Genomic DNA, 12,944 nt, shown 5'->3' with positions numbered 1-12,944 from the left:
TTATGCGTTTTAGGCATGTTTGTTTTATCTAGTTTACCTTGAAAATTAACAAATGTTTAATAATTGTCGTCTGCGCATATCATGGTGAAATAAATCACCTCATCTGTGGGAGGAGCCTTAGTTGGTAAGGTATGACCTCTTTGTGAGATTGCGTTTCGTCACAGGAATTCATCATTAATACCATCTTTCAAACAATCAATAGACCCTTATAAGGCTGAACAACAACGCTGAATATTGAAGGACCCAGTCCGATTAGTTTCCATATCAAAAGCTTACATCTTATTGTTCGTTTTTTTTTTCTGTGACCTCGGGGGCGAATTGATGACTATTCGTAGACCCGGATCACGATACTGTGTAACACTCGTCTTTCAAAGCGTTATACTTTTGTAATCAGAAAGAACAGTTTTCAACGAACGCCATCTTGATTTGCACCTAGATTTTCCACGGTATATGTTTAATAGAATATAAATATTGAATATAATATCACATTGAAGCATGAAATTGGGGCTTTGCTTTCTGCTTTTCGTAGGAGTTCAACAAGTGGTCTTTGCTATCGAGCTTAAATTAGGTAAGCGTTGGATTTTTGTTTTTTTGTTTTTTTAAATTTTTATTATTTCAACTAGGCCTATATATTATTTACTGGTATCTAGCTATACCAGTCTGAAGTCTTATTTCGGTATACAATTGATATTATTAATCAGGAAAGCACAATCATTCGATGGTATATATATATTGGTTATGTATACCAATTATAGCGAAAAGTCAAATTTCAAATCAAAATACTTTCATAACGTGGTCAACATCAGCGGCAGTAACGTTTCAATTCAATACAAATATGACATACCGACTAATAAATAAAATAAAACAATATTTAAACGAACAATGATATCGCATAGGCTTAAAAATAATGAAATTTCATTATTTCGCAATACGTGTTATTTTTTAACGTTAATAGCGACAAACACGTAGTTGGGCATTATGTTTCTATCGTTAACCAAAAATGTTCCATGCGTCGCCTTTACGTAAACACGCGTGATGTATGGGTACTCAATTTCTAAATTTATGCGCTACCGAGTGGATCCTGTTACGTTGTTTAGAGGCTGGCGCTATATAAAAAATGCGATTTACATTAGCCATAATATACAGTATTATAAGGAAATGCATTTTCTGTCAATAGCGTAATGCGGGAGTTATGTGACACTACTACTGAAGTCTCGGTGGCGCCGTTATTTAACTGTATTTACGGTACTAACATTTATTGTAAAAAAAAAAAAAAAAAAATCTTTACTTTTAATGTAACAAGTAGATCTACTGTTCCAAAGAATTGTGTCAAAAAATATCTCCTTGTTTATTTATATTTAAAGTATAAGATGCCTACGAATTACATTTCAGTTCGACGTGTATAACAGTGTCTAAATACACGTTGGCGTGTATGTAGCAGAATTGGTATAATCGCTTTATCGGTAAAGCGAGCGATTATACAGTACAACGGTATCTCATTGTTATAACAGCGAGCGTTTTTAATTATGTCTAATGCTGTAATGACCTTCAGTTTTGTGAATCATCATCATCATCTATTATTACTGGTAGTTTTATGAGATTTAATCCAAAAAGCTAACCAAATAAAGATAACCAACAAAAAGAAATTGGCCTACTGTTTATCATTCGTCATAATCATAAACACTTGTTGGTTTTTTTAATTGATGTTTATTAATTATTATTGCATATTATAAAACACAACTAATAATTAAACAGAAATAGATCATTATTTATTTAATATAATAGACTTTCACAATGTAGAAGAACTAAACGGTCTGTAAGTCCGTTTTACTCAGTTCAAATATTTTATCACCGTTATGACTATTATCACCTTCACTGTCATTATACTTATGATTATGATCACCATCATCATCATCATCAATATCAGTCATCATCACTATCATCAATTATCGTCCTAATTTTAATGACCATTATTATGATCATCATCGTCGTCGTCATCTCATCGTCATATATCTACAGACATCGTCATCTTTATGACCCTCATCGTGCGTAACCTGAAGGCTCCATTTCTCGTCAAATTTCCTTTAATTACCGTAAATAGGCCTATATATTTTTAGCATACATAGTATTGTTTGATATTTTTTAAATGATAACAAACAAAAGTAAACCAAATGGCATTAGTAATACGTTAATATGATTGGATTTGATGAAATGGTAACTATTTTCTCGACAAACTGATTTAAGGCTTAAATTTCAAACGAAATCATAATATACTGTAAACGTAGGCCTATATGTACTTACAGTATAGATATATAGTAAATGTTCTAATGTATAATTATTAATAGGCTAGTGGTTGGAGCAGAATAATGCTTAAATTGTACAATAGACATAGATATACTTTATTATCACATCAAGACAAATGCGAGACTCGGTTCCTCGTTACAGTAACATATATAAAAATGAAGTCATAATAAGAAATAGCGTATTAAAGGAAAATTCAAGATTTGTCTGTCTTATGTACATGACTTTATATAAAAATAAATGTAATAAATTTCGTTTTGCTTTTTTCTGTTTGTACTAATGATGGGTTAGAGAGAACACCCAAAACATGTATACCATTAAATCATATAGTTCTTTTCTTAAAATATGTTGTGTTTTTCATCAATTTGCGCCATTTGGTTCCATTATCAAGGACTTTAGTTCGAAAGATCTGCCTATTTGTTTAATCAGGATGTACGAGAAGATATCCTTACGTTTCATTAAAGCGGAATTGGATCATAATTTCTTAACAAAAATAAATGTATTACTCTTATGTGTTCTAGATATTCAATTGTTGTCATTAGTGTATGTAAGAATTAGAGTAGGATAAAGAACATGGAAATATTTTCTAAACAATACCAATTCTTTGAAGTTGCAACAGTTCATAAAAATCACAACAGTGCTGATGCCGCGTAAGCTTACATGATTAATGCACATTGCCCCTTATGCAATGATGTAGTAAAAGCACTAATTCTCATCGAAATTTACAACGAATTTGTAATCATAGAGCAGGTCTATTTATGGTAACGTTAGGTAATGCGTAATATTTATATAAATAGTATGGGTTAGCAACACATAAGGCAATTTAAAACACAGGGTCCTGATTACAAAGGTACCGTAACACATCTTGCTGGAAAGATTAATTACCCAAGGTTACTCTCTAAAATATTAACAAACACGATGTGTCTACAAATAAAAAAAAAATAAATAAAATCGAAACTATTAAAACAATGTCTAGTATATTCATTCGATACATGTCGATAACTTTTTTCAGATATTAGAGCGCCCTCAAGAAAATATATTATCAAAGTTGTTAAAATGGTAGTGTACCAGATTCCTAAATTACAGTGATGCGACTGTATTGTATTGTATTTTAAGTTGTTGGTATAGTTACACAAATTGCGTTAAAATTCCTCTCTGTTTTCAATTGAGAAAGGTGAGCAATTGTACATATCTAATCCCTTGCCATTGTATGTATACAATGTAGACGTTTCGTCGCCGGTGGTAAAACGCTGATCTATCGTGTGATTCATGGACCTTTTGTAGTTAGTACTTTTTTAACAAACACCTATTCATCTACCAAATCCGTGGTTAACTCGTTAACACAATACTGAGCAAAATTATCTTTGTTATATATTAGGCGGCGAATCTAGATACATCGGTAACGAAATGACTGCTTTATGTAAACGAACATTTCATATATGACACAGAATAAAGTTAACGATTTCGATTACAAACATGTAGATTTAAAATCGGTGTCGGATGTTTAGATAGTAAATTATTTATAATGACCAGGTAAATTACACATTTCAAATAACAGCATTAACTTTTTTTTAATAATTATTAAACTCAGATGATAAATAATCAATCGGTAATTATTGAAAAATACTTAGCTGCTACGTCTTAATCTAGCAATAAAGAACAACACAAAATATGGCTGGTTGGACAATAAAATAATCAAAAATATTTAGTGCGGTATTTTAGTGGAATGTGGTGAAAATAAGAATGAACACGTTTTGAATGAAGAAGTATTTCGTAATACAGAATAACGAAAATTGATATTAGAGAAAATCATTGACATAAAATCTATACACGCCTATTATATATATAATTATATATATATATTATATATATATATATATTATATATATACATATACACATATTTATATACATACAATACAGTACATACATTGTAGATAGATATAGGGCTTAGTAGGACTTAGCGATAATGTGTTGTAAAATTTAAAGTAGAGGAATATGCTAGAGAATGAACAGAACTCTCCCAGAGCTTCTTCCATCTCATATTATGCAGACACTAATTGGCCCACCAGAGAATTCGAATTTAATTATGATATTCCTAGGTGTATTAGGCACAGACTCAAATCGCATTGCGTTCATGCTTCATAAAATATAAACAAAAAAAATCATAAACGTTAAGATGGTATTATATAAAAATAATTCCGTATGAATTAAAAGAGGAAACCATTAAAAATAATATTAATTTCCCAAATATATGCTAAAGTTAAATTCTAATATTTACTTGGAGTAATCAGTGCGTGTTCCTTGCGTTAGGAGAAGGCACTACTACTAGCTAGTGGACCTAATTAGGTATAATTAGTTATGGTGTAGACCTATTGACATTCTTTTCTTACTGGCTAATAATTTGCATTGTCATCTTTTCAATCCTTAATTTATCACCGAATGTTAAGATCTACTTCAAACGTAACGAATATACATTCTTTCAAAAGCTGCGGTCATATTAAATGCAATTAATGATGAGTTGTGTACAGTAGTTTAGTCTAGGCCCATTGAAAAAAAAAGTATTGTCATGACATTAGCCTGTTACAAGAAACTGTGCTGTACATAGACGACGATTAGACCAACACTTATGCGATTTCATGTGTCACTATTAAAGAAAGCCGTGGCATTCGCGCCCTTTGCTTTTCCAGTGAAATCGCGTATTATGTTCGTACAGTGATGAAGGAGAGTACAATGACGAGCGTAGAGAGCCGTTAGAAATCAATTCCCGCAGGTCAAGTAGTTCTGCTAAAAGTTTTTATTGAGAATATAATCGCATTTTTTTACAGATGATTACGCTTTTATTATCACGGACAATACAAAAACTATCGTCTTTTGAAATTTCAGCAATCTCTTGAGACATGACGGTGTTCTCAACCACAAGTGACTCATAATGCCGTTACACTTTGAAGAAAGTTTCGAAACTAAAAATCCATAAATCACGGCGCTCGAACCTGAAAGGTCGGAACAGTGGCCTAGCCTTCGAACGCCGTTCAAATAAAACCAGTCACAGGTGCCTCGGCGTTGTATATCAATGAACCCGTAGAGATTAGTAACGCTAAAAAACAAATTCCTCTAACGATCGTACGATGTCAAGCTCTCTGCGAACAGTGCATTTCGATGAACATTCGATGAACATCCTAGTCAAACATCATCATTTTTTCAGACATTCCCACACTACTGTGTTAATAATTATACTGTATACGATTATATTACATTAACCAAGGCCTGTCACGCTAAAATAGTTCCGGGCAAAAATCGGTCCTATTGCTCTGAAATGCTCCATCCAATAAGTAGGCCTAATATGGCTTCAATATAGTACTGTACTACACCGTAATAAAAAGATTGATCATAAGGCCAAAATTGGTATCAAGATATGGCATGTCCCCAACTTAGGCCCTTACTGTGAAGGGAGAGGTGATATCCGTACTGACGTTATTCTTACATGGTGCAGAGCATTTGGCGTGCCTAATGTAAGATATAATAAAATATTTGAAACCCACAAGCCCAACACAATAACTCTTACCACTATGTAGAATGTTCTATTCATAATAAAAGAGTCGAGATACAGATACTAAATGTAAAACCGAAACACAGTAGAGCCTCTTGCTTTAGACTTGGGTGCGGTGCCAGGATTTGCCTGACGGGGGCCCGATGTCCCCGACGGAGAAGGGGGTGGGGGAGCGGTATTCGCCGACGAAAAAAGTGGGCCTGGTCTGGCGTCGCTCAAAATCCAGGAGTGGGGCGAAGTCCCAAAATTATGATAATTTTGGGGTTTCAAAGGCTTATTTAATCATGAAGGTATACCTCCATGATTTAATCGATTTTAGTGCCTACTGATATTAATGTAGAATCATGGAAGTATGTGGTAGAATATACATGATAGGCCTATACATTTTTTTCTGACCGAAGAATTGTGGTTTTTCTCCCGGATCCCCGCTGCCCCACTGCAATCTAATAGCTAAAAAGATTGCAATTGTAGCTATAGCAAAAGTAGCAAGTACGCCTGTAGCTGAGCATTCACAATCCTAATAATAGCAGTATAGTATCTCCACAGGCTGCTGAATGAATAAATTGCTATTGGAGCTATCGAAATAATTACAGCTATTCCATTGCTTTATCTTTGCCTCATTTATCTGATCACATGCTATACATGTTCTTTATAGCGCTATATATATACTGTCTCTTATACACATCTAGATGTGTATAAGAGACAGGTATGTATACAATGTAGACGTTTCGTCGCCGGTGGTAAAACGCTGATCTATCGTGTGATTCATGGACCTTTTGTAGTTAGTACTTTTTTAACAAACACCTATTCATCTACCAAATCCGTGGTTAACTCGTTAACACAATACTGAGCAAAATTATCTTTGTTATATATTAGGCGGCGAATCTAGATACATCGGTAACGAAATGACTGCTTTATGTAAACGAACATTTAATATATGACACAGAATAAAGTTAACGATTTCGATTACAAACATGTAGATTTAAAATCGGTGTCGGATGTTTAGATAGTAAATTATTTATGGAAGGACTAGTTTTGTCCGAAAGCTCTGGTTCTATTTTTGGCTGTTTACTTACGTTTACTTTTTAGCAGTTGCTTATCATTTTTGTATCTCTACTGAGATCCAGCCATTGTTTCCCACAGTTTCAGTATTTTGCATTTTAATCTATATATACATATACACATATATATACATATATACACATGTATATATATATATATATTATATATAGGCCTATATACATATATATATCACTTTATTATTTATCAAAAAATATAACACATCGTGGTCATAGACCAATTTGCGTGTTATTTACACTTTAAAAAACAATTGAAATATAATATATAGTACATTAAAAATCCATTCAAAAAAATCCATTCAAACGGTCAATAAAAATCAATTAAATAACACAAAATAAAAAAATTAATTATAGAACAAATCAAGAACAAAAGGGAATCATTCAAAGACAAAAATTACAGTAGTTGCTAGGACAAATGCGCCTTGTTGCCTTTTTCGTTTTTCCCGGTTTGTAACAGAGATTATTTTATATGCCTAAACTTTATACACACCTCTCCATACTTAGTGAATCGAAAATTCGCACTCTTGTTAGTGACTTTTATAGAAGCAAAAATCATATTCCATAAATCAAGTAGTCAGCTGATCGATTGAGACTCATTCCAAAAGCTGATAAAGAATACATACAAAATAATGAAATATGAAGCAACATCTCTAATGAATAATATAGTGATTTATGTCTATATGTTGTTTTTTTACATAATGTGAATATATTTGAATATAATATGCCCGTTAAATTGAATAATTAAACATTAGTACTAAAAGCGGAACCGGTTTAGGAACTCTCTGAAAATCACCCACATAAGCCGTACCTTTTTCACATTGACATTGATCCTTCAAAATTATACTCTTGCTTGTAGAGTAAGCCTGGTAGAAGTTTATTAGAGCACAGAGAATTACCCCAAAATGATTCGACCTTCATGGTCTATAAATGCTTATTACTATGTGTTCTAATAATATTAGGCCATGGTTCTATAAAAAAAAAAAAAAAGCGAATAAATCAGTTTATTGCTGCCTAAATGTTTGCCTTGTCACAGAATAAAAAATGACATTTTCATATCATCAAAATAAATTAAAATATTAATAATAACATTAATAAAAATAATAATAACAATAACAATAACAATAACAATAGCAATAATAATAATAATAATAATAATAATAATAATAATAATAATAATAATAATAATAATAGTAGTAATAATAAAAATAATAATAATAACAATAATAATAATAATAATAATAATAATAATAATTTTAATAATAATAATAATAATAATAATAAAATAATAATAATAATAATTATAAATTGTTCCTGTTCCCGCTGATGCAAATTTACTTGCTGGAGCTGTAATGGTGTATATATCGGCAAAACTGGTCGCCATTTCAAAATACACCTTAACGAACATTTAAAAACGGACAAAATTTCAGATATATTTACTCATTTAAGTAATTTATATAAATGTAAGGATGTTTGTAACAAGGGTTGTTTCAAAATAATATGTTCTGCTAATACTGTTTATCAACGTAAAATCAAAGAAACATTACATATAATGGGAGCAGCTCGCACTTAACAGACAATTACAACTATGTAAATTTAACTTTATATTTATAAATAAATATAACAATGTAACATAAAAATGTTTGTAAACAAAGGACATTTATAAAAAATATATTGATAAACGAAGTTCACAATATTATAGTACATAAAGGCGTATTTAATGTTTTGTGCTTTTTCCAGATGTGAATATATATACAGTAATATATTCAGATGTTATGTGATAGAGAAAATTTTATTTTCTCTATGATTATACTGTACAGCCTAAACGAATAGGCCTATTATACTGCAGCCTAAAATTGAAGTGTTCGTTGTGCTTCAACAATGGCCTATCTAGACGTCTGTATTCTTGTTATGTTTGTTTTGTCAATGTAGTTCCCACCTGCCTCAGGTTGTATACCGAAGCTCGTTAAAGCCAGCAGTGAAATGACTAATAATTATTAGGCGTTGGCGTATGAAACGATGCATTTCTTGTAATGAATAATATAATATGTATGTTATGTTATTATAGCGAATTAATGTTTCTTTTTTAGAATTTTGTCTTACCGTTGATTGCATGATTTAGTGACTACTAACTACCAATCTGTTGATTACTAGGTGAGAATTTGTTTAGGTTCGCCCCACCCCCACTTCCACCTTTTTGGCCTATAGCAGCTGTAGCCCTTCCTTGGTTGTTATATTGCAATTACCCACAAAATACGTTCTTCTGCAACACTATTATTGTATTATTTAAATTGGGTTTTTTTTTCTCCAAATTTACAGCCACCGTGCTCGGAGATCGAACTGGTGCCGACGATGGAGAATATTCCCAAATCCTCCGTGACGCCTTAGAACATGTTTCTGACGATTCGGATTTTCTCGGAATTCACCGGATTCGTCTTGAACTACTGGGGGAAACATTCAACTCATTTTGGCAATCTATGGTTTACGGTATGACGTCATAGCAATTTTATATACATTGTAGATAGTTGAATCGTTTAGAATAGGTTGATAGTATAAGAAGAAACGGATTCTGTTAAACTATTTGCCTTGATATTATGGTAATGTTTCTCTTCCAGTAAAGTATTAGTTACTTGCAGTTGCATTGGAGCTGTAGAGTAAAAACTTATAATTACTTATAAACAAAAAATGTTAGTGTATCACCCCTTCCCTCATCGCTTTTGGGGAAATTCTGATTTTGTTATTTTTTAATTAACATATATTTTTATTTCAAACGGTCGTTCTTCCATCTTAATAGTTGAAAAGCTGAGGATTTCGTAGGAATTCTTGCAAATATGTTTACTGGTACAACAAAAACATATTTTTAAAATATAGATTCCATTCTAATTACTTTTTATACAATGTGTCCCTAATCATTAAGTTACTTGTGAACATCGGTAAAATGGGGGCAGGGTTAGCAAAAAGAAAAGAAAAGAAAAGCCTCCTAACAAAAAAACAAAAAAAACAAAAAATCCTCCTAACAAAATTTCGTTTAACAGAACTTAAGTAACTAGGCTGCGTTCAGATGAGGATTATTTCAAGTTAGAACCAAAGTTTCTTTTCACAATAAATTCGAACGCAAAATATAGAAAATTACTTGGACTAGAATAAACAAATGAAAGTAAATGTTTCTGTTTCAGTTTGTTCCGAAACAGTCGTAGGCCGGAGTGTAACAGCATTAGTCCTTCCTGAAGATGTCTGCGATGACTGCGACGACCTGTCTGCAACCATTAGCTATGCAACTGATCCAATCATAAACCTCGACCCAGGTAGTCTGGAATCACCAGCTATTCAGATGTACCCATCGCCCGAAGATGTGAATTCGTTACTTAAAGACATGTTACAGTATTATAAGTGGGTTGATTTCACATTGCTCTACGACAATGGTAAATGTAAGTATCAAGCAGGGTTTTCAACAGCGACTTGTTTAGAATCTTAATCAGAATGACATGACACGAAACTAACTGTATAATATCCAAGACTTTCTATGTGGGTAACTTATAAGCCTATATATAAGCTTAAGGTGCACTTATATTATTTGTTTGAACAATAATATTACATTTTAGAGAACCAAAATGAAATGCCTTATTCCCAGTTCCGTAGAGGTTTTATACCGTAGTTATTAAATAATTCCAATAATTGACCATACTATAAATATTTTTTTTAATGAATTTTGAACAATAATTCCCAAACAAAAGTTATTCAATGTTAAACTATTTCACATATTCTAGGTGGTGGTATGTGCAAACAAAACAAAAGTAAAGGTAGGGGAATATCCCGTAACTGAAATAATAATAATAATAATAATAATAATAATAATAATAATAATAATAATAATAATAATAATAATGAATGATGATGATGATGATAATAATAATAACAATAACACTAACACTAACAATAGCAATAACAACAACAATAATAATAATAATAAGAATAATAATAATAATAATAATAATAATAATAATAATAGTAATAATAATAATAATAATAATAATAATAATAATAATAATAATAATAATAATAATAATAATAATAATAATATTAATCTCCTCGTACGGACGATGACTCATTAACACCCCCAAAATACTCAAAACAAAGGCCCTTTTCAGGGCCATCATAATATAGAAGAGATGTGTTAATTTCTGTCTGTTTATTTCATTACTATAACAATAAACAAACCATTATGCAAAGTGTTTGCATTCAACAACAACGTTGATTGTGTCTAATTATTAGTTGTACGTTGTAGGCCTAGATAACATCGTTCGTTCTTAACACTGTCACTGTCAGATTAGAGAGTGAGGATGAGTCAATTTTTTACTTAAATTTCTTTTAGTGTTGGAAAGTTAAAGACGCATCACTGCAATTGTCTTATTGAAGAGTGTATAATAATAATAATAATAATAATAATAATAATAATAATAATAATAATATTAATAATAATAATGATAGTAATAATAATGATAATAATAATGCTAATAATAATAATAATGATAATAATAATAATAATAATAATAATAATAATAATAATAATAATAATGATGAAGATAATAATAATAATAATAATAATAACAATAATAATAATAACAATAATATTATCATTAATAGCAACTTTTATAGTTTGAACATATCTACCAAAATAGGTGCTAAAGGTGCAGAACAGTCTGATCATTGTGCAGAGTACAGGTGTCTTCCGTGATTACTTTGATAGCAGCAATCATTGACAGAAACGTCACTAGTAACTACATATTGACATTTATTGAAAACATCAGGAGCAGAACTGAACCAGATATTAGGGGTAAACCCCTACTATTCAAAATGATACGATGGTTCTTGAAAGTGCAAATTAACCAATTGTTAAACCGCAGTTTTAAGTTATTTTTCGAGGAGACTGTAGTTAGCAGTGCAGATGTCAATAGTATGATACAATAATTAAAAATAATAATAATAAATAAAAAAAAACCTTTGACATGCTAGAACTTGCAAATATTTTCAATTTGGCTTTATCAGTCAAACTGCAAATATGTATGTGCCAAATATCGATAATGATGGCAATAATCATGATAAATGTAATAATTATTTTAGTGGTTGAAAATTTGTCGCCATTGCTGTCGGAGGCAAAGGACTACGGTTGGAATATTCGTTTGTTGCCACTGTCAGACGACTTCAAAGAGACTGCAGATGCCATCAAATACGACAGGTTACAGGATGTTAACAATATAATCCTATACACATTCACAGAAGAAGTAGCACTTGACGTCATTAAAAAGGTTGGAGAAACGTTACATTGTCTGCAAAAATCTCACATTATTTGTGAGAATTTTTTTTTTTGAAAAACAAAAACATTCGCATTGAAATGTGAAAAAAAAAACTGTTCTACAAAATTGTTTAGACTTTCTATTGTTTATTTTTATTCCCTAGGGCATAACTCATGGTATCGTCAGCAAAGGATTCCATTGGATGATAGCTAACATTGTAAGTCGAACAATTCCAAAATAATCTCGTTTTTGAGTACACTACACTTGCACAGATACACGCTATGCTGTGGTAGTGGAACTTTTTTGTAACATGGAATGTGTTCAGGTTCATGTCAGTTCATTTGACAGGTCTGCCAAGTTTCAGGGTGAATGTTGATTTATCAGGGAGTACTTCTTGACAGATGACCAATGGATAATGCCACATTTAGAGTAGTTTCTGCGGTATATTCAATCTCCTATTAGAAGCCTATTTTTAATAGGCCTATTACTTTTAATATTTCATTACTGAAGTGGATAGTCATTTACTTATGTTGAATAGACCAAGGTCTGATAGGATAGAGAGAAATGATGTATTTAAGGTAAAATATCGCTTTAGATTTAGATTGTAATATGTTTGGAAAATGTAGGATTTGTTCCTGGAACGTGGTTTCATAGAAGAGCTCCGTTACACAGATGCATTCATCACGCGGTTTAACATGAATGAAACGGACGGAAGTTTATCCAC

At 31.4% G+C, this 12,944-nt stretch overlaps 1 protein-coding gene across 1 annotated transcript in view; it reads left to right on the top strand.

The window, feature by feature from the left end:
• The first annotated feature begins 185 nt into the window (after positions 1-185).
• Positions 186-12,944, top strand: part of LOC117111620 (glutamate receptor 2-like) — an 18,012-nt gene continuing 5,253 nt past the window's right edge. The window contains exons 1-6 of the mRNA XM_033254571.1: positions 186-568; positions 9,246-9,413; positions 10,103-10,354; positions 12,048-12,232; positions 12,384-12,437; positions 12,847-12,944. The exon at positions 12,847-12,944 is cut by the window's right edge and continues 93 nt beyond it. Coding sequence (XP_033110462.1) covers positions 496-568; positions 9,246-9,413; positions 10,103-10,354; positions 12,048-12,232; positions 12,384-12,437; positions 12,847-12,944 — 830 coding nt within the window. The 5' untranslated portion in view covers positions 186-495. The remainder of the gene's footprint in view (positions 569-9,245; positions 9,414-10,102; positions 10,355-12,047; positions 12,233-12,383; positions 12,438-12,846) is intronic.

Source organism: Anneissia japonica, unplaced genomic scaffold (genome assembly GCF_011630105.1).
Source record: "Anneissia japonica isolate Jap-2015-1 unplaced genomic scaffold, ASM1163010v1 scaffold351_len699533_cov169, whole genome shotgun sequence".
Classification (NCBI taxonomy): domain Eukaryota; kingdom Metazoa; phylum Echinodermata; class Crinoidea; order Comatulida; family Comatulidae; genus Anneissia; species Anneissia japonica.
This window is presented reverse-complemented; position numbering and strand designations above follow the sequence as displayed.